Here is a 26,844-nt window from a genome sequence, read left to right on the forward strand (position 1 = left end):
TAGAAGCACATGTCAAAAATAAGTAAAAGTCCAAATAGAGTTGCATTAATTTATAAAAGCAGCTTAAATAAAAAAACAGTAGATGTTCATCATGTAATTGTAAATACATGAATATCAGTTGTAGCTCAGTAAAGTGTCTCCTGACTGTTATTATCTAAGAGTGACTCTGCAGCTGCTTGAGGTGGAGCTGTGTCTTACAGATGTGTGCAGAAACCCACAGCTATGCATTTTACTTCATAAACTCCTCATGATCTTTGATTATTACAGCATCATGTGTGATGTGCAACACAGTCGGCTGCTGTCAACCGTCCAGGCCTGTGAATAAATGTCCACCAAGTGGTCACGTGCTGCTACTGTCACTGCTGTCATCCCGTCAGTTCGGTGGTGCTCTGTTAATCTTTCTGTGCGTGAAGCGAAAGGTATTCAAAGTAGTTTACATAGCTTTGCATTGCAGAGCCTCTTAGAAATGATTAGCTGCTTTCAATCCACATTGTGCTGCCCCCAGAACATTAACTCTTCAGAGGACTTTGTTTCATTGTCACGTTGCTTTTCCACATTTTACTGAGTTTGTTCTATATTAGATTTTTATTTGTGATTATCATGGTGAACATTTCATTAGTGAGAGTTTCAATGTGCAAATCAAAGAGTTTACTTTTACTACACGTCAGTTCAGTACAACTCGTACTCAAATACTCTTCATTTCAGAGAGAAATACTGCACTTTTTAAACAATTTTTAACTTTAGAATACTTTTTAACAAGATTTCAAACTGAAACAATACTGTATGATCAAATTATTAAATACAAAGCATTGGTTTAAATAAAACAACTCAGTGAATCATGAAGTGGTTAAATTTAGCTCCACCTTGAACAAAAAACATATTACCACATAGATAATGATAAACCAAGAGACTATTTTTCACAGGGTACATTTACTTGATCAAATGTTATTTTGAAGGCAGGACTTTAACTTGTAATGGAGTATACCTTTAAGGTTGGTATTTCTATTATCATTCAGTAGGGAGATTGCATTTACTCGAGCACTGTATCCTAAGTATCATTTGGAGGTACTTGTACTTTACCTGAGTATTTTCTTTTCATGGCACATTCTCACTTCTCTACATTTCAGTGGGAAATAGTATTCGTTTTACTCTTTTATATTTATTTTAACAGCTTAAGTTTAGATACTTGCATGTTAAATATCTAGTTGATAAATATGTTTATTTAAACAGTAGATGACAAAAATGTCAATCAATTGACAGTAAAATGAACTGGCAACTACTTTGATAATGAACTTTTAATCATGTTTCATGCAACGCTGCAGCATTTTGTTAGTTGGAATAAACACGTTGGCTCTTGCTCGTTGCAACAGGCGTTTCTCAATAGTTTCTGAATCGGTGCAAACCAAACAATAAGTTGATTAATCAGCTGATTAATCCATGCTGAAAATAATCACAAGAAGCAGGCCTATACGAAGTGGTTTATCGTGATCTTTATTAAGCTTTGCTCGGCTTGGTGTTTCCTGAACATTGTTCGACATTTTAGAACCACTTGTCAACTTCACTCCTTGATCAGTGAAGCTGAATTGTAATCCAGCTGTCAGGCATTAGTACTTTTACTGCAGTAAATATTTTAAATACTTCCTGATTAAAGCTGCCTTTACTTCAGTATTTTCTTTTCATGCCACAATCCCACTTCTCTACATTTCATTGGGAAATATTATTCTTTTTACGGTTTTATATTTATTTTAACAGCTTTGTTCAGATACTTGCTTGTGAAACATATAAACAGTTAATAAAAAAATTGCTTTTATGAAATGGTTTATCGTGATCTTTCTTTGCTCGGCTTGGTTCTGCTGAGTTCATCTGCTTGACATACAATACACCTCACATACTCCACCATTACTGACAATAACTCCTCAATTCATGTGTCATTGCTGCTCATCTCCATCATACATCTTCTTATGTACAAATACTTTAAACATTGACACACTCAAGTCTTATTTTTTTAAATTTTATTCTAGTTTTTATAATCTATTTTAATTTGTTTGCTTGTGTACTATTTTTGAGCATGGCTAGAAAGGAGCCTCTGACCCAAGCATTTCATTGCCAGCGACTACTTAATGTAATTGTTGTGCACATGATAAATAAAGTCTTGAATCTTGAATTGAACTTTAACTGTACTCATTCCCCTAATCAGTGTTGTAAATACTGTCCTTTTGCTCATGTTCTCAGTTACACGTGGCATCTATTGCACTTCTGCAAGGTTGCTACGTTTTCCCCCAAGTTCATAAGTTTATTTTGTAGTTTTTCCTGACTCTTGAGGGTTAAGAACAGAAGATGTTGAACCGTGTTAAGCCCTATGAGACAAATTGTGTTTTGTGAATATGAGCCACACCAAGGCCGTAGTCATGAAGGGAACATTGTATATATATTCTCCTCTCCAGTCATCTGTTTTGCTTGTCATCATAGCATAACAGTTTTATTATCATTATTATTCGGCCAGTTCACAATTCAGTGTATTGGGGGAGACAATTAGACCATATTTAATAACTATTATGACTAGTGCCCTGGGCCACATACACAAAATGTGATTATAGAACCACTTGTCAAATCCGCTCCTTGATCAGTGAAGCTGAATCGTAAATCCAGCTGTCAGGCATTAAGTACTTTTACTGCAGTAAATACTTGAAATACTTCCTCCTGATGGAACCTTTCCTCTCTTCACTGAGCAAAACAAGGCAGAGAAACCTCCACTTCTCACCGCTCCTCCGCCACTGACGCGGGACGACCAATGGGATGTCGTGTTCGCCCCGGAGCCACCGCCCCCCGCCGCGTCTGATTGGCCCGCTCGCTCTGTCTGTCAGCGCTCTCCGGGGGGAGCTAAGCTAACAGCGAGTGGAGGAGGAAGAGAAGGAGGAGGAGGAGGAGGAGAGCCAGAGGAAAGCTTATTATTCCTGCAGCGACACACGCTCACTACCTGGAGAAAGTAAAGCTACTTTCCCACGTCAGGGTTTTTTTTCCTCCGTGTTTTATCCACCGGAGAAGCGGAACCGAGGGAACCAGAGGGGGCCGCACGTCCCGGAAAGTGCCCGAGAATCAACAGGTAGGTGAGGCTGCTAGCAACAGGTGCATCCAGTATCGCTGCTCGGTTTCGGTTGTCACCAGTCACCCCGAGAGGAGGAGGAGGAGGAGGAGGACGCGCACAAGATGGCTGTTAGCGTGTTATTAACGTTAAACCTCCATGTGTGTTTCACCAGCTCCACAGGGAGACTCGAGTGAGGCTGAGAAGGAAACTTTTATTCCGCCCAGATGAGCCGCAGCAGCTCGGCTGTTGGCGGAGGAGCTGACGTAGCTCAGCAGAAACACAGTCAGTGTCTGCGGTCCGCTCCTGGACTCTCTGACCGCGGGGTCGCTCCCGGCCTCCCGCAGCTGGGTTGTCAAGGTTGAGATGGTTTCACAGCGTCGTAAAATTGGGCTTTTCGTGCACGTAGAGCCGCAAACGACCGGGCGATTAATCGGTTAATGACTTAATCGACGCTGTAAAAATGATCGGAGGCAATCTTGATAATCAATTAATCACTTTTGAAGCTGATATTCCCAAAATCTTCTTGTTTACGCTCATCCAATGTTGACATTGTATCTATTTGACCTAATTGCAGTTGGGGGTTTGAACTGTTGATCTTACAAATAAGACCAATATTGACCAAACCACTAATCGATCGATTGATAAATCATAGGAAGATTCATCAATAATAGTTAGTTCCAGCCCCAGGTGCATTCTCGTGTAATTTTTAGTAATATGTGTTCTGTTTTTTCAGTTTTTTATGGATTAGTGCTCAACATTTAGCTGATTTGTCAATTCAAAGAAAATCAATCGACCAAAAATGTAGATAATCAACAAAGTCGTTCATTTAATAAAAGTAAAATTCCTTGTTTGAACTGTTGATCATTCAAAAAAGGAGATTTGTGATTGATATTTTTTAGACCGAACAACTAATCACTGAACTGATCGTAACCTCCAGCCCAAGGTGGCTTTTTTACTTTCACAATTTTATTTTTACAGTTTCTTAGGGATAAGTGCTTAACGTTTATGTGATTGACTGATTTGTCAATTTACAGATAATTAATGGACAAGAATACAAATCTAATCCAAGTTATTTATCTAATAAAACAGATCTCGACTGTTAGTGGCATGAAAAGCATTAAGGATGAAAACAATGGTTATTTGTGGTGAGAGCACGAGGGAAACAAACTGCAACCCAAACTTCTGTCATCACCCTCTTTAATTACCAATGTCATACTATTTGTGTTGCACATTGTGTCTGTTTGTCAGTCATGTGTCCTTCCTTAACCTTATCTCCTCGCTTCAAACTGATACCTGGCCCTGAATTATGCACAGGAGGGCCTTTCTACCTAATGACTGGACAATGTTTTATTTAAAGTGGGGACAAAAGGCACCACGGCTGTGGCAGGGTTGCTTTGGAGGAAACCAGACACTGGTGTTTTGTGCTGTGGCTGAAACTGAAGCACTCATGCGGCTCGTTGGTCAGATGGTGGGAGCTGGAGGGAGCACACTGGCCCCTCTGTGTGCTGGTGCTGTATGCCGTGCTCAGGCCGCTGACCCAACCCGACTCTGCTGCACCCACAGAGTCTGACCTGGAGGCTGCAGCGAGACCCTTGCACAGATGTTAGTGCAGAGTAGATGTGCATGTGGGTGTCAGGCATGCATGAGCTATATACACAGATGGACAAAGACAAGAGACTCGTGTGTGCAGAGGAAGGCAGAGTACCGTCTTTACACACGTGCCTTCACAAACACCTGTGGAGTCGAAACTCTAATGTTTCATTGCTTAGATAGTCATGCATGAGTGGATGTCACATTAAATACTGACACACCTTTTGTCATTGTTGTACGCAGTTGGTTTTATTCCTAATGGCTTGAGAAGGTGGTGCCTGTGTGTGTGTGTGTGTGTGTGTGTGTGTGTGTTTGTGTTCTGGAAGATTAAAGAGGAAAGGAAGCCAGAAACAAAAGATGGAAGCAAACAGAAGGGCTGGGCTATAAAATAGAGAAGGGTCACAAAGCCATGGGCCATACATGTAAACTTACCCTGGTGAAACAGGATCTCTTTCTCTCTGTCTTTCTCCCTCCGTCTAAGGGAACAGAAAAAGTGCACATGGTGTTGATGGAAAAAGCCATAAAAAACTGAATTAGTTTGTGTTGTGCAGTAATTCTGGACCTCGGTGATTATGAACCAACTGGATTTGGTTACCCAGTGAAATTATGGCTGATATGATCCAAATTCAACATTCGGAATCTACACTGCTGATATTTGATGTCAAATTAAAAAGAACAACTACTGAAGTCGTAGAAATAGCAGCTAAAAGGATGAGAGAGCTCTATCAAATTGTGTAATGCTGCTTTAATTAAATCGTTATCACCCTGTATGATTTCGCTTTGAACTCTACTGACGGTGTCGCAGTGAGATAATGGACAAGGTTGTAGCAGGAAGGGGTGAGAGCTGTAAATCAATTTACAGCTCGTCAGTTTGTGTTATTCTTACCTGTTTTGCTTTCCTTGTTTTCCTGCAACACAAGTGTGATGTTGTCACAGCCTTTGTACCAGCATGATGGCATGTAAGTGAGGCTTCCACTGGCATTGTTGTTTTCAGGAAATAGAAATACTCCTAATCTTTTCGGAGGGAAGAAGCTAATGAAATGAATTACTCATTGTAAGGAAATGGGGGAGTTCAGTGCGGATTTATTTTTAATTTTTTTAAAAAGGGTCGACTCTCGCTGGCTATAATTGGGTATAAGAAAGGATTGCTTGTGATAATATTGCTCTTAAGTATAAACTTGAGCCAGACCAATTTATTTGTTGGCCGATATGAGCCTTTGACAGATATATTGGTATCAGCAATGGAACACAAATGTGAGAGTGAGAGGCTCTGCAGTTTCTGCAGATTTTCTCCACCTGGCCTCCGAGAGTGCTTGTAAAGTAGCTATCGACCAAAGTCCATCAAAGTCGTTATTATCACGATTGAATAGGTTGTAACAACTGATCAGGATTACATATCTTTGAGAGTATAGCGATAAGATTAGGACAGTATGTCTTTGTATTTTGGAACCTTTACATCTTGTCACTAACATAATTGAACTGTAGATTTTGGTTCTTGAGAGTCATCATGATGTCATGCTCCTCTTGAGAATAATGTCATTGGAAAAGCTGATAACATGATGAATGCATGGTTGTGAGGTGCAGGTATTCAGGTACGCTGCACTTTCGTTGTATTGCTCATTACTGGGAGGTTATTTCAAACACTGAGATAAGGAGATAAGGGTGAATGATTTAATTCTCTATAATAAGAGCACTGAGCAGGAAGAGTAAAGTAATACAAATAATAGAAGGGAAAATCTGAGGGTGTTGTTGCAACTGGCAGAAAAGGGGAATCAAAGCTTGTTTGATAACTGGGATGGAATTTACACAAATTAAATATTACCTGACCTCAGATCAATCAAAGAGTGGAACTTTGTGTCGCTACTTATTTTTGGTTTCACAAAAAAAACCTGTAATTGTAATGGTGTTTAGAATGTGATGTGGCTCAGTTAGGGATATGCCCTTTATATCAAGGTTAACACAATGCAAGGGTTTCTCTGGCAATAGTGAGAAAATTGCTTGTTACCACATAGGTCTAGCAGTGATGTGATCATGACTTGCCTGGCAGTTTTGAATATGGCCTTGTCTTCCATGTAGAGCAATCATAATGTAAAGACTTAGGTGTAGTTTTCAGCTGAATACTGACTTAAAGCTACGTGAACAACAGCAGCTAAAGAGCCATATCTTTTCTTCCAGAGTTTATGAAGAGCAACACAGTCAAAAGAAGAGGAAATATTATACCTAATTACCGAAGCTTAAATTACTCCACTTTCCTTCACTTAAACCAGCACCTGAAAGGAATATGTTGCCTTTTTGTGCACACCTTTCCTCCTCCTCATGCATGACATGAAAATCCTGACATTATGAGCGTCATCGGTTGATATTCAAATCACTCTGTGTTTGAGGAACCTAGCCAGAATGCTCTCCAATGCCATCCACCAGACTCAGACATTCACAGCCTTACTCCATGTCTCTTCCCCCACCTTTCGTCTAGTTTCCTCTCCTCAGTTGTTACTTCAGAGCTCCTCTCAGCGGGCAGAGACAGGGCCTTTTTGTTTCCACCAGGGTTAGACCACTCACTTGTCTGCAGCTGTGAATTATTGTTGGATCCTCCTCCTTTTGTCAGAGGAACAGAAAGGGCTCTTCAGGTCCTATACACCAGATGGATGTAAAGGAGACAAATGGCTGCCAGAGATAATCACTGGTTGATAGGAGAACCCCTGAGGGCAGGTGGGAAAGTGTGTATGGTTATGTGCGTCCGTCTGCCTTTTCTGTTTATCTGACAGAACCACACCTACACTATTGTGCGCCCCTATAGGACTCTCATTGTGACATGGCAGTGTCATGTGTCATGTGGGTATTCGTGCATGTGTGTGTGTGGTGTCAGTTTGTCCGTAACCTACCTGAAGTCCAGTTGAATTTGCTCTGTACATCACCTGTTGATCAGTGGAATAATAGTGAAATCATCACATCCATTCATCAAAAAACAAATCCTGCTCTGTAGTGATGCTCCTGTTCAAAATTCCTCAGCTTGCCTTATATGAGATTTGCACAAGCCTTGTTGCATTCAAATAAGACTGCTACTGGATTTTGGAGGCAGATACTAATATTGATACTTGGGAGTTCCAATTTCAGACTATTATACATCAGCCAATAGTATTTAATTACATGAAGAACTAACATACAGCAGAATTGTTTTATTTATAAGAATAACGTTCTAAAAAATAATTAAGGCTGTTTCCAAACAACCTGAAACCTAGTTTGATATTGCTGTACTGCTTTTTCTTGTTACTTATCAGTAGATTGTATATAAAGATGGACGATATCACTGCTGCCCAAAGTGAAGCCAAATCACCTTGATTGGCTGACAGGTCAAAAACCCTGCCTCCTCCATGTTAGTGGTGGGACATGGACCAAACTAAAAAGTCAAAGCACCCGTCAAATCAAATTTTTAGATATTCCTTATCACACTGTTATGATGATGTGATTGGGGCAAAACCTCATGATTGACAGCTGAAACTGACTTGTGATGGGTCCACAGCAGGGACCTTGTTACCGCAGCTCCATCCCCCAATCGCTACTGCGCAGACCCAGGCACCAAATGCACAAGATGGTGGCGTTCGTCTCCTGGATATTTTGGCTTCATTTCTGGATAGTAGGAGGAAGTTGAGACGTGGCGTCCATCTTTATATACATTTATCATTAAATGTGCAATAAGCTCATATCGCATGATGTATCTACCTGGCAGATTCATCATTTGTAAAGCTAACATGAGCAACAAAAGCCACAATGGCAGATACATTTGCGTGCGTGCGTGCGTGTTGGACCGCCATAATAATCTGTGTTAGTGTTGCTGGAGGGCTGTCTCCTGTTTCATAGCCCCTGATGAAGAGGTGTGGGTGAGGGCTTGTCATTGAGACTTGAGCTGCCCACAGACGCAGTAATGTGGCTGTGATATTGACTAATAAAAGAGCTGTCAGACATGTCTTTTTCTTTGTGTGTGTTTGCGTCCAGAGGTAGCTGCGGCCTTGACACCTGCGTTGTGACACACTTATACTTGGACTATTTTTTTTATCTGAGTTACTGAAATAAAACAGCTGAAAGCCCCTACATAAGTGTTTTAACTGGTTATGAAATCATCTTATTTTAATATTGTTGCCTCTTGGCTGTTATTTTTTACAATTGATTTATTGTTTGAATCATTTTTCAAACATGAATAGTGATAGTTCGTTGTATGTGAGGAGATTTGTGGATTTCCTGTGTTTTATATCATTGTTAACTAAATGTATATGGTTTTGAGACCAAGAGTTGAGTTGACCAGACTTCATCTTGGTCTCTCAGAAGTTGCTATGGGTGTTTGTTTTGCTATTATTGACATTGAATAGACTTAAGATGAATAGATCAATGAAATAATGAAAACTGACATTAGCTGCTGCCCTAAAGTAAGCTCGGACCCATGTGTTTTAGATTTTGTCTGCAAATAACTGTAATTTAACTTGCAATCTGTTTTATTCCAAATTGGACCTTTGAGACCTATAATCCAACTGACATGAATGAGCCACAAGAAAAATGTAAAACAAACGTTTTACAATTTTTTTTTATGTAGCCTACTCAACCAGCCGTGCTTAACTGGGCAGTGTAGGAAAAGCAAAATAATAGTGGAAGAAAAAATACTGAATTGGACACAAGGGTGTATTTTATCATATCACAGGAATAGTAGGAGCAATGGTCCTCGTCAATAAATCTTACCACTTCCTCCTCAGGCCGTCACACTACATTTCTCCCTTCCAGGTTACAAAGTCCAGAGTGTGTTGCGCTGTTTTCTGGTGAAGTTTAATCTCTGTGTGATTTGTTTTACAGCCCAAAGCGCCACCTTACCCCCACCACCACCCCTTCTCCTCTAACCGCCATCCCCTGCTCTGAAGTAGGAAACCTGCTCTGCCAGCAGTAAAAAGAGCCCATTGTGACCAGGACCCCAAAATTAACCACGGTGGCAGACGCGGTGCAGGGAAACACAATAGAGATTAGAAATCACTTGACTCCTGAGCATGACAATCAGCACTATCCGGTTACTATATATGTTTCAAAAGCAAGACGATTAAAAGTTAACACTGGCTGTTCCATTCGGGCAGAGGCGTCAGCATAATGGGAGATCCCCTGCAGCCTGTAGTCTATTGCCTGAGGTGTAGGTGGGACTCTGTAATTATCAAACCATTAAAGACACATTTGTTCTAATAGTTGTGCTCCGACCTGTGTTCTGTCATTGAGGTGGAATGAATGTGAAATAACGCAATCCATATCGCAATTGAGCCGCAAGATAAAGAACTGCTGTATCCAGGATAGAATAATAGTTTTCTTTTTCATTGTTACGTTATTTTCATTTTAAAGCTGTTTGCAGCATAAAGCAAACTTCTCAGGGGAAAAGCGCTTACCCAGGATTACTCAGACTTATCAGCCTGGAGAAAACCGTAGGAAAAAAAACCTTGATCATCTGCTTCATAATGGCCTGAGGAATGCCAAAACAAGCTAAATGCTAACTCGGTATCCACCTTGAACAGATTAATTAAATGTCAAAAGCTGTCAACGCTGTCATGCCAGATGCTGTGGTTTTTTTTCCCGTCTGCAACAAGGCTGAAGGAAGTAGAAATTAAAATCAAGGCTTATTACTGTTGTGATTTTTAAAAATGCAGCAGTGCCAGTTTAGTACAGTGTCTGTGAATGGAAAACCCCATTGAGGAACCTGTTGAAAGCTGAGACCTTTGCACTTTAAACCGCAGTTTTGCTTTTCTAGCGCTAAGCTATCTACTAAATCAAATTTATTCTAGGTTTATTTTACAAGGAAAATTCCCCCAGTAGGCTTGACTTGGAAATTGAGAAAGTGCGAAACAGGAGACAGAAGGGGGATTAATGGTTTGCCAGATGTTTGGCTTCTCTTATCAAACTTTCTAAATGTTTTTTTGTGTGGCCAAAATCAAGACCTTTACTGTTTATGATGGGTAATACAAAAGCCGTATTGCATTACATGTTTATGAAGTAATAACATCTGGTCAGGGATCAACTTGAGTAAATGACATTTTTGGCCAGATTTGGCCAATAAAGTCCACTTCACCTCATATAGTATTTATCTCATGTTTGGTGAAATCAGAAACCTAGATTTTAACAGCTAGCAGTTTTAGAATTTTTCTGTATGAGATTCTGCCTCACATGGGTGCAGTGTTTGCTATTTTAGTTAAAGAACTTTATTAGCATCTGCCTTGTTGTTTTCCTGGTGCCCTAATATGTAAAGTGGGTGGCTGTAGCTCAGGAGGTAGAGAAGGCCGCTGGTTCAACTGTCGGCTCATCCAGTCTGACGTGTCCTAGAGCAAAATACTGAACCTTAATTGCCCCTGACGACAGCGCACGAATGGTGTCTGACTAAAAGAAAGTGCTGTGTATAGAAGTGCTGTAGGAATTTGTGAGCATAAATGCACTTTGAGTGGTTGATAAGACTAGAAAAGTGGTATACAAATTTAGAGTCTCGCAGAACAGAAGCAAAAACGTGTAGAAATACAGACTCAGATTTGGAGTTGACCTGGTCTCCTACCAGTGAAAACTGTCAGTGATTTGTTCCAGTTGTGTGTGTATGTGTGTGTGTGTGTTTTACTGATACGTTTCACAAGAAACTAACCTGGGTAAATAAATGCAAAGTAAACATTTCTTTCTATTTGTGTCTTTCAAATATTTTTCTTCCGTCTGTCAGTTTAATTTGTTTAACTTCAGTGGACATTTTGAGTTTTGTTTAAGTGATTGAGCTTCATCAGCAGCCTCGTTGGGGTCAGAGAGGGGAAGTTAACACTCAGACTGTGTCTCTTGTCTACCTGGAGGGTTAATAGCTATTCAGATCTGTGGTGCAACACTGAGCAAATGTTTCCTTGTTGCTGCGTGTCCACAGGGCAGCCTATATGTGTCTGGACTGTTCTTTTCATGCTTCTTAAGGCATCCTGGCAGGTATAAAAAGAGAGATTACAGGGATGTCTGTTCGCTTTCATCACGCCGTATTAGATAGTGAATGGTGACCCAGTTTCTCACACCTTTCTTTTATTATCCTCCTATTTCTCTTTGTGTTCTGCTGCTTCTGCTTCCTTACCAGACATGATGTCACCAACGTGCCCGTGTAGCAGCAGGAGCTCCATGTGTGAATGAGTGAGCCTTTACCTCACATGTCAGACTCTGTACCGTCTGTGTGTTTACTGCACCTTGTGAAGGGCTATTCAGCTAAATTAGGGCAAGTAGGAAATGTGCTATTTTACTGGTTATCCATTAAAATGACCTCACGGAAGCACACATGATTTAAAATTCTCTTCACCCATTGGTCAAATCTTATGTTCGTTTTTACATGGGTGTTGAAGTGTGCCGAACATTTTTTAATTTAATACCCCTGCACAGCCACACAGGTGTTTGCAGTTATTCTGGTTCTGTACTGCTCAGGTTCATGTTTGGTGGCGGTAGAAATTACACAAGCTCAAAACTCAGTGTCGCAATCAGAAAGATAATGGTGCAACAAAAAACCAAGTACAGTGTGTAAACATCCACACCAACAACATCCAGTCTGCTGAGAAGAGGTCTAATCTGTCAGAATGATAAAGAAAAAGGGGGATGAAATGATCAGAAACCGGTGTGACCCTTTGGCATAATTAGTGCATGGGTGTAGCTCTGTGACCTTGCATGATTTCCACCATAGCTCCATCTACCTTCAACCCGAGCGGAACTCCAAAGCAGTGCTACATCCACTCTACTAGGTTTTAGTTTTGCATGGTTGTTGCTATGTTTACGTCAGCCGTCCACACTACTCAGGAGTTTTTAACCGGCTGTTTTCTGAAACTAAGCAACCAACTGCAGAGAAGACAATCTGCTTCTTGTTTAGTTCTCGAGAGTTACGTGTTGTGCATTTTCAGGTGTGTTATTATGGACGGAGTGTATTGCTAATAAGTAGCTGTACTTGTTTGGCCAAAGATTGTTTTCGTTTTAAAGCTCTTTTTGAAAAGAAAACATATTATTATGGAAGTAGCCTGAGTTTGTGTACTGTCACTTGACTTCATGTCTGAATCTCAGCATGCAGTGTGTGTTAAATAGCAGTGGAGTGGAGGCAGGAGTGTGTTTTCCCCTTCAAAACTAGTGTACAGCTCGAATTGCTTTCTGGTGTCTACAACTGTCCATTCACTGGCTGTAATTGCCTCATATTAGACGGGTCTCGGGGAGCAGTAAGGCCAGACGAGGAATGCTGTTGTCCTGGAGCTCAGCCGGTCATTTAGTACTGCAACCTGACTTTAGCCACTCCAGGAGGTCGGGCGATTACAGGAGGGGAACACCCAGTTCTCATTATGCAGTCTGAGTTTCTTAAAGTGAACAGGATAGTGTGTTGAAGTGGAGACTCAGGATTTGTGTGTGGCTGCAGAAGGATAGGGGATACAGGTTTGTGGGTTTTCCCATGAAAGAAATTGGTGTGCAATATTGGAAAAACCCAAAGGCAATAGCCAAAGAATCTCCATCTGCTGCAGCTAGATGGAATGATTGTCTGAAGACGGCCCGGTGGAGTCGGAACAACTACATCTGAGGTGCCGTTGTTAAACACAACAGGCAAATCATGTGTTTGGCCCCTGGCGTGTTATTACCCTGGCACTTCTTCCACTGGCATCTTTCTTCACTGCAGGATTAATTATGTAATGTCTTGATTCAAAAGGCATTTCAATTGTAACTCTTTCCTCATGATCCAACAAAGTGTCATGATATTAAGCAATCGGCATTTACTGAATATGACTATCCAAGCCTGATTTTCCTTTACATGACATGAACATTTAGAAGGTAAAACTGAAAAATAGAGATGTTCAAATTGGATTGAAAAGTGTGACTTACTGACAGTTCAGCAGGACTGATACCTTTTGAGCTTGTTTCTGTCCAAATAAGCTTATAGATAAGAGCTTCAGGGATTTTTGATTTAGTAGATCAGGCTATTGACAGGCAATTAATTAAAAGTGATAAATCAAGGTCTTCAGGTTCTCAGCCATTTATATTTTCTGGTTTTCTTATTCCACTATGAAAGTAAATTGAGTATCTTTTAGGACTGTTTGTCAGACATAAGAATTTAGTAGATGACACTTTGGACTTGTGATGGACATTGTCCACAATTGAAAGCAATAAAGTCCCAAATTACCACGTTACTTTATTCCATGTAATCTTGCAGGTTTATATCCCTGTGATCGTCTCTGTGCACATTTTGTTTGTTCTATTCCGGGAAGTGTCCTACAAGCTGTGCTCTTATCAGGTGTACTCACCTGCCATCTGCACAGGGCAGTAGATGACTGATGCACCGATGAATGTCACTTATGTAAGAGATATTTGAATAGAGCGGCGTACTCAAAGTTTTCAGCTCAAATCCCCGTATTTTGTTAGAAATACTGCAGAATACAACAGCAGATAGTGTGAACAAGCACTGTTATCGGTCCAGTTGTGACACTAAATGACGAAAGATGTTATTACATCATTGCTGCTTACCCAACTGATAAATAAATACTCTTTGTTTGCCCAGCGGTGCGGATGTGTTAGCTGAATAGAGCACTTTACATATTTATATTCAAAGGGATAGTTCTCATCATCTACTCACCGCTATGCCAATGGAGGGGTGGGTGAAGTGTTTGAGTCCACAAAACACTTCACCCAACCCTCCATCCGCATAGTGGTGAGTAGATAAAAAGGACATTTTCAGTGAACTATCCCTTTTTAAGGTGTCAAAACGAAGGCCATTTATTCACTGAGTATAACAACCTTTTTGCTTTACCTGTGCTAGCTGCTTACCAAGCACATTTCTTTCCACGTGGTTCTGCTATAAAGTGTCAGGTGTGTGGCCTCCTGGTCATGCTTACCCAGTACAGATTGTTTTACTGTATGGTTTATATCGTCTTTGATGTTGAAATTGCCTGTAGACAGTTTCACTTTCTGCGACTTTCTCTTCTTTCTCAAGGAGCAGAAAGATAAGAGGACACACACTAACGGCTCTATTCTAACAGTCAGACCACATGGTGTCAGATGGAAGGTTTATGTGTATTTAAGAAGTGTCCAAATCCACTTTTGCTAGTTTAATCCATCTAGTCCTTGTTGAGATGTTTGGCTGGATAAGTGACAACTTTAACCAGCTTGTAGTGTGACTGAACATTTGCATTTTCCTCTGCATAGTAGTGGACAGTAAAAAACAAAGTTAATGTTGTGATAGTTGCCACTGCAATATCTCTGTATCAGTACAGAAGAAGAAGTGTGAGGGAGATTTAAAAAAAGAGAGTACACCAACAAGTAACTCATCAAATACAAGGTCTATTTGTTAAGGTGTATATGTTGTTTACATATTCAAATTGTCTTTCCATTATATTGATTTTCTGCACTGCGTTAATTTTTTTCAGAAGGACTCCTAACAAAGGTCCTTTCATGCCAGTTGACTTCCTCTTTATTAACACTATTTCTTACCATGACAAACAAGAGCAGCAGAATAGAACCAGGTCATATCGTATGACCTTTATGCGACACCGCGCTGTATAGTGTGTGATAAGTCCGTAAATAGATTTTGCATCCGATTTGACCAGCATTACTACATTCCATGAATAGTGCAGTAAATACTCGTTAGGGGCTAATGTATAGATTTCGTACAAAGATTTCGTTGTTCTCTGCTGTTCATTTGCAGAAAGATTTCCTCAGAATTATTTCTTCATTTTATGAAACACATAGATTTAATTAATTAAATGCCATTCGTCCTCCTTTGGTCTTCTCTCACATCATGAACAAAATGCTGAACCTCTCTTAGTTCTGTTTGGATTAATTAATGATTGGTTATCTTGACACAACAGTGAGGTCAGTGTCTCTGTGACAAGTCTTTTGCTCCAGTGATAAATCTCATGTGCTCATGGTGAAGTCACGCAGTGTGTCATCGCTGTCGCAGTACCAGCTCAGGGGCCACCGTGGGTGAATTCCTGCATCTGTTATGTCTGTGGTCAGCTGGTCGGACCACGGCTCATTGTATAACAAGACAGAGATGGTTGCCGCAGCCTGGCAGGACAGAGACGACTACTGACAGGAGCTGACACAGGCTGAGCTAGCTGCTAGGGAGGATGAATTTGACTCAGTGGTCAGTATAAGTCTTAATCCTTGTTTGCAAAGTTTGTTGGACAGATGTTGTCCAAAGAAAAACAGGGATTGAATTAAGTGTCGAGACCGAACTGAGCTCCATATGAATGGTTCCGCTTCCACTTCTTACTGTCTTTAGGGACTGTTGAGAGACAGAGTGTTGTCCTATAGAAAACACTGGGAACACAATAACAATAGCTGTTGTTGCTTTTCTTTAAGGACAGCATTTTTCCCATTATGGTGAAGTCATGGAGACTTTCCCCACCTTTTGAACAGGAAGTGGGTCATTTTTTTTTTCTTCCTGCGGTGTTTGTCCACAGCTTCCTGCAGGGCCAAGTCTCTTCTTTCTCACTTTCTGTTTTTTTCACCTACTTATACATTCCTCATCCTAGTCCTCTTTTCTCTTCATTGTTGTACCACACATACAATCTAAATAAGGTAATCTCCTACTTTTGTAGAGATCAGATGCTGTGACTGATTTTATCCAGTGAAACTTGTTAATCTTAAGCCCTCGGACGTTACTTAGGCCCGGGTCGTCTTGACATTGACATCAATAGTTACCGTCTTGCATCAAGAAAGTTTTATTTGCTTCTGCACAAGTGGATGGATGTTTCTCTCATTTGTTGCATGACTTTTTATGTCAGGTATAAAAAAGTGTGTGAGATGGCACTTGGACAGCGTTCAGTTTGGCTCCTGGTTGTCCAATGGCAACTGTGATTGCCCTTTTTATAATCATTCCACATCTGACTTTGACCCCAGTTAATATGTTCTGTGGTTTTAACACGCATACCAAAGAGTGAAAACAATATGGTGCACTAAGGATGATTTTGCACGGCCCATTTTTAGACCAAACACACACACACAAAAAATGCCCCATAGCTTGTTCTATTCTAGTGCGGAGGAATTTCTACAGTATCCTGTTAAACTCACCATGACTAGATCATATTGCAGCCCCCTGGGGGGTCCTTAATACAAAAGTAATTGTCTTCTCAGAAGCCACTCGAAGGTAATAAGAAGTTTATCATTTGCAGAGTTCATTTTGAAACCTACTGCTGCCACCAGCGATTCCTGGTTAACCAGTTCCTGGTTAATGGTTGACCAGGCAAGATACAGAACGCAGAATATTATTATTAATATATAGGCTTTTTGACCTTGCACTTGTGTGTGTGCATTCAATATTCAGTGGTGACAACAAGTTTCTTCAGATTTATGCAAGTTTTGGTGGAAACATCAACACTAAATTGAGTAGCATTAATATTGTCAAGTATTGAGGTCAGATCAGTGCAGAAATGCAGAGCTTATTTGAGTTTGACAGCTTGTCTTGGTCAGATAGAGATTTTAGATGCTGGTCTGAGAACTGCTCAGCAACATAGAGCCACAGTTTCTTTCTCCACATGGACACAGATTAATCTCTCGTCTTTTTTCAGTTTGACGCACATGCACAGACGAGAGAAACTGCCCTGCAGGCGTTGGTGATTACACTGCACAACAACACGGCTTTCCCTTTCCCGCTACTAGATGCTTTTCCATGTCAGTAATCGACACCCGACCACTTCCACCTTTTCAAAAACGGCTTCCTCTCTATTTCTGTTTGATCGGACACAATGGGAATGATGTCTTTGAGGTCCTGTGGGAGACTGGATCCCAGAAGTTAAGTCATAGCTGAGCATTGTTGCTGCTCTGATGCCTCCTCCATCTGTTTTATCCTCACAGATTTCTGATTAGAAGAAACCAGGTTAACGTTTCTGGTGTCTTGTGTTAGGTTTCTCCGGCCTCCGGTTACGGTTTGCTCAGTGGTGGAGGATGGAGGGTAAAGCAATATGTCTACTTTACACTGCGAGTGATTTAAGAGTTTACTAGCACATGTTCACGTGAAGGCCTCCGTGGACCAAAAGGTCAGTGGAACAATTTTAATCCCATGGTAGCTTCAATCATGTAAGTAAGAGTGACTGTGATCTACTGTATGCATGTATTTGTTTTTGTTTTTGTTGCGTGTGTAGTCAAAGCTCTGATGCTGGTCCTTGTGTTACATCACTGTCATGTGACATGTCTGTTTTTAAGACATAGTGACTACTCCGTCCTTTAAGGCAACAATTTAGGTTACAGTTAAAATGTTACCCCAATATTAGGCAGTAGGAGTTGTGGGTAATGGGGTCTGCATACAGTCCAAAAAGAGCTTCTTCTTCTTTGGATTGCTCCAATGACAGTGCCAACCTACGAATACATTTAACAAAATACAATAAAGAATAATCACATTGGAATAAGCTGTAGTTGTCTAAGGGACAAAAATGTACACTTTGACTGACATGAGTTGCTTTGAGATATGCACTGAACTTTGGAGATTTCCCGTAACAGCCTCCTCGTAAAATGTTCCATCGTGCCTGTGTAAGAATACAGAAAAGGGCTATACAGCAAAACTGATTTGGTTTGTGTGTTAGAGGCTTTAAACAGTATTTTCTGGAGACAGCAGAAAATACAATCACATTTTAGACATTTTTACTTCTTGCAGAAAAATCATAGATGCAAATAATAATGTTAATCATGGCTCAGTAAACTATCACAAAGACTATGAATGTAATAATCAGAAGTCTGAATTCATCTGATGTACAAACTTGTGTTGTTGATCGCTTCAGTCTGATTCGCTATGAATTCTGGGTAAAAGAAATCGGTTTGTGTTCTCAGTTTGTCTGCTAACTCATCAGTCAACAGTTACGACACATGATCCGATCTTTTCATTTCGAGACCACTGGTAAGCAGGTGTCATTAGTTGTTACCATGGAAACGTGGCACGTATTTCTGAGTTGGCCTGGGGGTTTGGTGATAATTAAATTCATTTTTGTGAAACTCTGAGAACAAAAAATTATGGCCGGCCTGATTCTATTTGTGAAACCGGTCCTACTGTTCTAATGGTATGCAGCCTTCATTAGTAATCGTATTAATTACACCTACTTAGACATTTTAAAATGTGTGCAGCAAGATTGTCTTGTAATTGTCTCACCAGTGAAAGTCCCTGATTGAGAGCAACAGTGCTTACAGTACATTTTTGAGGACCAATCCATTCAGCTCCTCAGTCAGGGGTCCGTCGGCCCATCATCATCATCTTTGTCAGCAGACGCAGAAGGGCCAGCAGGGCTAACAAGATTATAGGTTTTGGTCTGCTAGTTGGTTGGCTGACTACCGACTATAACTCCTCAAATTCCTGGCTCATCTCTTTTTTTTCCTCTTTGTCCTCCATGTTTCTTATCTTTTTCGACATGTTGGTTCTTTTTGTCGTCTGTCTCCCTCTCATTCTCTATCTGTCATTTGGCCTCTGCCTCTCAGGTGCCTGGTGGTCCAGTCTCGTGGCTGCATGGCGAAGGTCATGTGGGAACACATAATCACCAATGAAAGACAAAGGAAAAAATCTTAAAGAATTTAACACCCCCCCCCATCCTTCATTCCTCTCTCTCTCTCTCTCTCTCTCTCTCTCTCTCTCTCTCTCTCTCTCTCTCTCTCTCTCTCTCTCTCTCTCAATCAGACTCACTCTGTGTTCCCTCTCTCTCTTTCTCATTCACTGGTTTTAATAAACACAATCTAATTTAATAAGACACAGTGTCCTTGCCTGACCCTGTCCCTGACCACGTTGCAGTTTAAAAAAAGATATATATGCTCTTTAAATTCTTACAGTTCTTACAGCTAACTCTCTGATTAGAGTTTTTAGCTGAGTTACCAGGCAGAAAGTGGTCATGAGCTTATCCTTTCTTGTTTGTTTGTTGACCCCTGTTGTGAAACATAAAAGAAACAAACGTAACGGGTCCAGCTTGTATTCAACTTGATGGTGGCGCATGTTAAACTAGGCCTACACATTTTCTTAATGTGTCAGGCTGAATACAATACAACTCTCTGGTTGTCGGTGACTGTGGCTTCATCCATCCGAATACGGATCGTTAAATATTCATTTATTACATAGTAATGCGTTACACATATCCCTTAACCATTCCCGCACACTGGGCATGTGCATACCAGTGTAAACAGGAAGCAGATTATCTTCTCTGCAGTTGATTGCTTAGTTGCAGCAAAATCTAAGAACGGGGAAATTTAAGAGTAGTGATTTATTTAACCGCTGGCAGTCGATTTGTGACCGATAACAACCAACCACAAAGTGAGTGCTGGTGACTGCATCATCATTTCCAAACGTCTCAGTGTTTGCTCGTCCATATGACAATGCATTTTCAAACTAAAACAGGGCCAGCAGTGTAAATGCAGCAACAGTGATGTGTTTAAAGCTAAAACATAGCAATGTGAATGTAGCCTGTATATGAATAAGCAGAGATTTCCTTGAGTTTAGCACGTCATGTGGTTTAAATACTTTTTTCGGCCTCAGTCTCATAAGAATCTGTCTATGACACGGAGACGGTAACAGCAGCAGTGAAACCAATAACAACAACAACAACATAAATCTGGACGCAGCTCTTTGCTCCACTTTGTCCGACACTGTGCTGCTAACAGTAACAAAAACGAGTGCATAGCTGAGCACCAGCACTGCCAGCCACAATAGAAAACAATAGAGAAGGCAGAGAGGGCCTTTGTCTAATGAAAAGCTAATGGTGTCATTAAGAGCGTGTTTTGACCCAAGCGATAGACAGATCAGCGTTTTACGGTGTGTTTTTAGGTTTTATGGCATTGGCTAATTGCTGTGGAATTAGTGTTGGTATTAACAGCACAGTAAATCGTCATTCTCATTTTAACTTTGCTCGTGTATGTGCAGTGAATAGGTTTCATTTTCAGAATATTTGAAAGAGACCAGCGATCACTGGTGTGGCAACAAGTGCATGAATCAAACCCAAGGTTTCTAAATTAAATTACGCCATTAATTAACTCGGCCTGACTCCGGTAGTAATTATGATAATTTTCTGCTGTCTGTTATTGATTAGTATATTCTTTATGAATTAGGGAGATTAATAGGTGTTACAAATAAGAGAGAAAAGGGAAAATTGGTGTGATGGTGGGGATGTTGGTCTTATTTTTTTGGGTGGAGGCTGGGAGGTCATCTCTCCCACCACCGCTTCCCCCTCCCCTGTTCTCCCTCCTGCCTTGGCCAGTCTCCATGTGCCGGGCTCAGGGCCTTGGGAATGAATGGCGCCTGGGCTCTGCTCCGTCTTTGAAGCCAGCCAGGAATGCGAGGCCTCTTTTTTTTCTCTCTCTCTCTCTCTCTCTCTCTCTCTCTCTCTCTCTCTCTCTCTCTCTCTCTCTCTCTCTCTCTCTCTCTCTCTCTGTGTGTGTGTTGTTCAGGCTGCCGGCAGCACTAGCAGCTATCTGCAGCAGTGAAATATTCCCTCCGCTGCGCTCATTGTGCATCAGAGAGCCGGACGTCATAGGCTGGCCAATCAGCGGGTCCCGCTATGCAGCCTTGGGTCTTAGTGGGGGGAGAAGGGACTCACTGGAAGTCTTCCCTCTAATATCAGGCTCTCCTGGTTACTTCGTCTGGTCCCCTCTTCAGAGGAAGAAAGATGTTCTGAACGAGAAACAAGGGGGGAAATCATTTGGATAAACTTTACTGAGGTTGAAACTTGGAAAACGTATTTCTGTCTCAGATGGAACTTAGGAAGGTCAACAGCTTAGCCTCAAAGTTTGGGTGAGTTTTTTCTTTGCTTGCTCTTTACTTAAAGTTCGTAACCTTTCAAGCAAACCAGTCTGATCACTGATTACTAAGTGGTTTCCAGTCTGCCTTGCTGGTGTGACTGTTGATCCAGTCTCCCAACTTTGTGTTCAGCTTTCCTGCTGTCATTGTTCACTTCTCTTGTCTCTTGTTGTGGTTTGCGTGTGAGGGTATTTGTCTGGGCCGGTCACCCTCTGCCTCACCCTCCCTCCCTTCTTCCCTCCCTCCCCTCTGTACATTTTGTCACTGCCTGTCCCCTCCATCACTTCCACTTGAGCGCTCCCCTGTTTGAGAGCCCCTCTCTTTTCGCAGAGGGAAGAGGAGGGCTGGAAACCACACACACACACAGACACACTGGGACACACCACAGATCAGAAGAACCTTCATAAACACATGGAATCCCCCTTAATACTGTAGTTTGAAAGGCTCTTGGGAGGTGGGTTTTGTGCGTATGCAAAACGACCACCTAGGATCATCTTTGATTCAGGTTTTTCAGCTCAGCCAACAAACTTGGCAATAAGTATTGGGAGTCTTCAGTTGTCGGTTTAATTTGCTAAGTAGTTGTACACTAGAGGATTTTTGTATTTGATGGCAAGAGTTGTTATTAGTTGGTAAAAAACAAAAAGGAAAAGAGGCACAATGTGGACAATATTTCTTGTACTTTCCCATCAATGGTGAGGCCCAGTGTTCATACTGTGGTGGCAGAGTTGATGAACTGGTTGGATCGTCTTTGTTTTATTGGCAACACTGACCTTCCTGTGTGCATGACAGGTATGTAGCTTCAGCTTGATGACAATGAAAGGTATGCAGGTCAAGGCAGAGAGAGGTTATTTGGCCCGTCATTAGTCCAAAGTAAAAACCTGAACCTGTCATTAACCTGGTGGGGCTCATTGGAGATGACTGGAGTTTTCAGGATAACGGATGATGATAGGTCTCCATGTATTACCGGACCACGGGAATTTTATACCTGAAATCTATTAAAGATATTGTATTTTTACAGTGAATTAGGAAGAATCTGCTTTTATTCTTATGAAGAGATCAGCTTTGGACTGAAATCCGTCCTGGTGTTAACTAGTTTCTGGTCATTAAAAGATGTATCCATGTATCCCAGTCTAAATGAATGCCATGTATTGTATGAGTTCTTCAGCAAATCCATTTCAAAGACCCAAAGATTATTGATCATGTGTTATCTGCAAATATTTCATCTGTTTTATTTGCTTGACTGTGTCTAGGTTGGACATAAATAGGTTCATATGCAAAGGACAACATAATTATTGCTAGTATAGTTAAAAGAAAGTTAAATCTTTCCTTGTTGCATTTAAGGACAAATAATACTATTATTTAAACTATTTAAATAGCCCAAGAATAATGAGCAGGGCTGTATAACAAGGCATTATACATCTGTCACATGACTAATCTTCACATATTTCTGTAGATCCATATGGAATTCCTGACATTTTTCCATGTGTGCGCTGCAACGTGCACCAGGAACCTCAAGGCCCTTAATTAGAGCCCTCGTTGATGCAAAACGACAGACTCCTTCAGCAGGTGGTAAACTGAACTGACCTACAAAACCGAGCCGCAGTAAACTGTGTCAGCCATGAAACAGAAAAAAGGACATAAAACTTTATATCTTGCTCACATGAAGATTTTAGTGTTGACTTTATAATATAAGAGGAGGTGATGGTGTTTAAAGCCGACAGGAGTATTTATTGCAGTACAAGGGGTTTATACTTAAAATTCCTTACATTCATTGGGTTTAAATTGCTATTTTGACACAGACTTGTCAAACATTGTTTTGCACTAAATCATCCAGTCTGACAACTTTAAAGCTGTAAAAAATGTTGGCTTTTAATTACAAAAATGTGAATTGTGTTGATCAAGAAGTTTAAATACCAAACGAATGAAGAAGACATATTTGAAATCTTAGTTCTTCATTTTTTTTGTGAAGTGGTGTATATATTTTTTTCTTAACAACTTATAATAAATGGATCAAAAAATTTGCACTCAAGGAATTTGACCTAGAAATGCCAGGATAAGATTCCACACTGGTGAATTACTGTCTTCTGGCACCTTAATAGTTTCAGCTGGAAACTCCCTGCGAAAAAACCTTTTCACTTTAAGGTACCTGATGCAGCCATGCATTCAGTGTAGATAAGGTTTGGGAGTATACATGAGTGTGCCATTAACCAAGTGGAAGTGCCAACCTGACAATTTAATGCAAACAAAGTGTGATTGTGTCAAAACCATGTGGTATATTGAGTATTGGTCATGCACTAAAACGTCCTTTTCCCCCCTCAAATGCTGTTTGAACACATATTTTGTGAAACCATTTCACTCTTGAGCAGTTATTTGTTTGTAGTTTGAGTCCAGGTTTAGGTTTTCAGGCTGATAACCCGTCTGTGCTTTGTTTGTGTTTTCTCCTTCAGGATCTACTGAGCAGACTATCCCAAGAGGCTTTGAATAAAACCAAAAGGAGGCAGGAAAATGACATAATTAGCGACAAGTGTGACTGACAACCTGGTGCAAATGTGTTGGTGATAATTTCCCTCAGTTTCACCCACAAGGCACACACATGCATCAGCGCACATACACGCACGACATATTCGCGGACCCTGCCCTTTCCTTCTTGCCGTCTGCCCCGGTCCTCCATGGATTCCTACAACTTCCACTTTGAGAGAATGAGCAACGTGGACCTGCATACTCTGAGCCTGCCCGTCAGCCGGCTCTCCCCAGCCAAGTCCAACAGCAGCATCGTCGAACAGCTCGCCCACCACCAACACGGCAAAGGAGACTCCGCCTACAGCTCCTTCTCTGGTGGGTCCACTGCCCCAGACTACCCTTCACCCTTCCTACCAGACGACCTGCAGTCCAGCTCCTTCAGCCACTATGCTGATCTCAAGTATGTAAAGTCCATCTACCACCCCACACAGGTTGTGCAGTCTGATTCAAAGACCATGGACCAGCTCTATCGCTCTGTGGAAGCTATCTCTCAGCACTATCGCAACAACACCAGCCCCAATGTAAACCACCACAATGGCAATGTCAGTTTCCATAACAACAACAACAAAGTACTCTCTAAACAGGAGGTGCCTTTGGGGGCTCCTTCCCAAAGTTCTTACCCTCCTGTCCACCCTCCTCCAGTCCCAGCACGCCTGGATAGTTTCATAGCCACAAAAAACTTGGAGAACAGCAGGGTCCACCACCACGGTACTGAGTTTCAACCACAGCCTCAACAACAGCCCCGATGCTACAATCGACTCCATGGTCTGAACGCCCGAAGCCCTGAGAAGCCTAACACAGATACAGGCAACTCGAGCTTCAATTCTGACCCAGTGTATTCAGTTTGGAGGGGCTCTGAACGCCAGCAACCTCAGGCCCAGCAACCATCAGGTTACCGCACACACCGACAGTCTCACGATCAGACCAGGGCTCCATTGAACCCAGAATACCCTTTCATTGTGGATAACAATGCTGCGTCTGAGCAGCAGAAATCAAAATACATCCTTAGTGGATCACCCCCCCGAGGCACCAGCCAATCTGAGCACCTGAAACTCAGACAGCTCTCAGCCAGTGGTGGATGCAATGGAGATAAACACAAGTCCAGTGGAAGCAGTAGCATTTTGGAGTGTCAGCGCAGAAGGGCGCACTCAGCTCATGATTGGCTCGGGTCAGAGCCGACCAGAGCCGACAGCCCCTGGAACGCTGGTCAGAGTTTCATCAACAGCAGCATCCAACACAAGGGTCAGTTCTACTTTGTCACAGGAGTGTGTAAGCTGTCTGATTCTGGGATGAGGACAAATTCATCATCTGTGTGCGGATCTGATGCTGGGAGTGAGAGCTCTACTGTGGTGGAGAAGCACCGGATAAGAGAGAACGAAAGAAGCCACAGCACTATGGATAATTTGTTTAGACCTCTCCAAGAGAGTTCTCGCACATCCAGCGGTACGATTCCAGATGAGGGCGAGGTTTTCACTTCTGTGTCCCAGGGCAAAGACCTGTCTTCCAGGAGTCAGGATCAGGAGAATCACAGACCATCTTTCATCTCAACGCAGTCCTCACAAAGCCTTGATGCCTTAGAAGAAATCGAAATGATCCAGAGTCGAGATATCGGACGCCACACTGCCAACAACCCTATATTCTACTGTGGACCTGACAGAAACTGCCTACCACATTCAGTAACGCAAATGAAGGAGGGAACCTCATTAATAAGCAATGAACAGCCCAATCATAAGAGAGAGGAACAGGCAAAGAGAGGTAAACGGCAGCCTTTGGGGGATGTAGCCAGCGAGAGGATAAACAAAGAAACGACCCCGCTTCTCTATCACCTCACTGAAGCTAACAGGGCAGCATTACAGCCCAAAAAGGATGCTGATATCATTATAAAAGGCAAGGCGGAGATTCGAAACAAAACGGATCATGGAGACATGTTAGGAAACAACAAAGAGAGACCTCCACAAGGTGACACGAGCAAGAACGACAGAGGAGACATTATCTCTGTTGCCTGTAATACTCTTGATGACTCATTTAAAAAGTACTACAAAGAGAGGCTGAAGGACGCCCAGTCTAAAGTCTTGAGGGAGACTTCATTTAAACGGAGGGACCTGCAGCTGTCATGGCCAAACCGCATCAGGCAAAAACCTGAGCTGAGGCCGACAGTGATTCACTCTTTCACCCCATCACAGGACTCTGAGACGTCCACAGACACACTCACTCCGTCGGTGAACTCTGAGGAGACGGAGCGAGGGAGCATGATGGAAGAGGTCAGTGAGAATCAGAAGGAGATTGACAAGGAGACTGAAGAGGAAAATGGGAGATCAGCAAATGTAGCGCAGCCCCAGGTGGGACGCATCGGATACAGGAAGCGACTGACTCCCGAGCAGAAGAAGATGTTCTTCTCTGAACCAGAGAAACTCAACCAGCTCGGCGCCGCCCCCAGTCACTCTGCGTGTCGCTCCTTCGGCAACGAGAATGACAACGTGTTTGTATCTGAATGTGAAGAAGAGGAACGTGAGCAGCAAGGAGAGCTGGGGCTGGTTGCAGCACGTAGGAAGATGTTTGAGACAAGAGGTCGAGCACTTTCAGCCTCCAGCACCTCAAAGACAAACCTTAAACATCTGCAACAAAAGGCCCTGGTGGAGTACATGGAGCGTAAGACGGGCCAGAAAGTGGCTGAGCCACAGCAACCAGCGCCTCAGTTACCACCTTCGTCCAGACATAGGCACTCACTGGGAGAGAAACCATTTGACTGGGGTCCCAGGCCTCTATCAGGAAATCATGAAGTCAAAAATACGAAGAAGAAGCTCCACAGACCCCACTCTGCAGGCCGCATCCTTGATTCCTCCACCAGCTCTGCAAGGTAGGAAAGACAGAGCAATAATTCCCTTTTAATGCAGTTTTTTTT

The 26,844-nt window shown here is 41.9% G+C and overlaps 1 protein-coding gene across 2 annotated transcripts in view; it reads left to right on the plus strand.

Annotated features, from left to right (window-relative positions):
• The first annotated feature begins 2,886 nt into the window (after window positions 1-2,886).
• shroom1 (shroom family member 1) overlaps window positions 2,887-26,844 on the plus strand; it is a 32,585-nt gene continuing 8,627 nt past the window's right edge. Inside the window, exons 1-2 of one of the 2 annotated variants that reach the window (XM_035178823.2) lie at window positions 2,887-3,103; window positions 23,870-26,799. In XM_035178823.2, coding sequence (XP_035034714.1) covers window positions 24,092-26,799 — 2,708 coding nt within the window. In that variant the 5' untranslated portion in view covers window positions 2,887-3,103; window positions 23,870-24,091. Of the gene's footprint in view, window positions 3,104-21,186; window positions 21,417-23,869; window positions 26,800-26,844 lie in introns of those variants that run through there. The other variant, XM_035178824.2, reaches the window with a different exon arrangement.

This window comes from Hippoglossus stenolepis, chromosome 15 (genome assembly GCF_022539355.2).
Source record: "Hippoglossus stenolepis isolate QCI-W04-F060 chromosome 15, HSTE1.2, whole genome shotgun sequence".
Lineage (NCBI taxonomy): Eukaryota > Metazoa > Chordata > Actinopteri > Pleuronectiformes > Pleuronectidae > Hippoglossus > Hippoglossus stenolepis.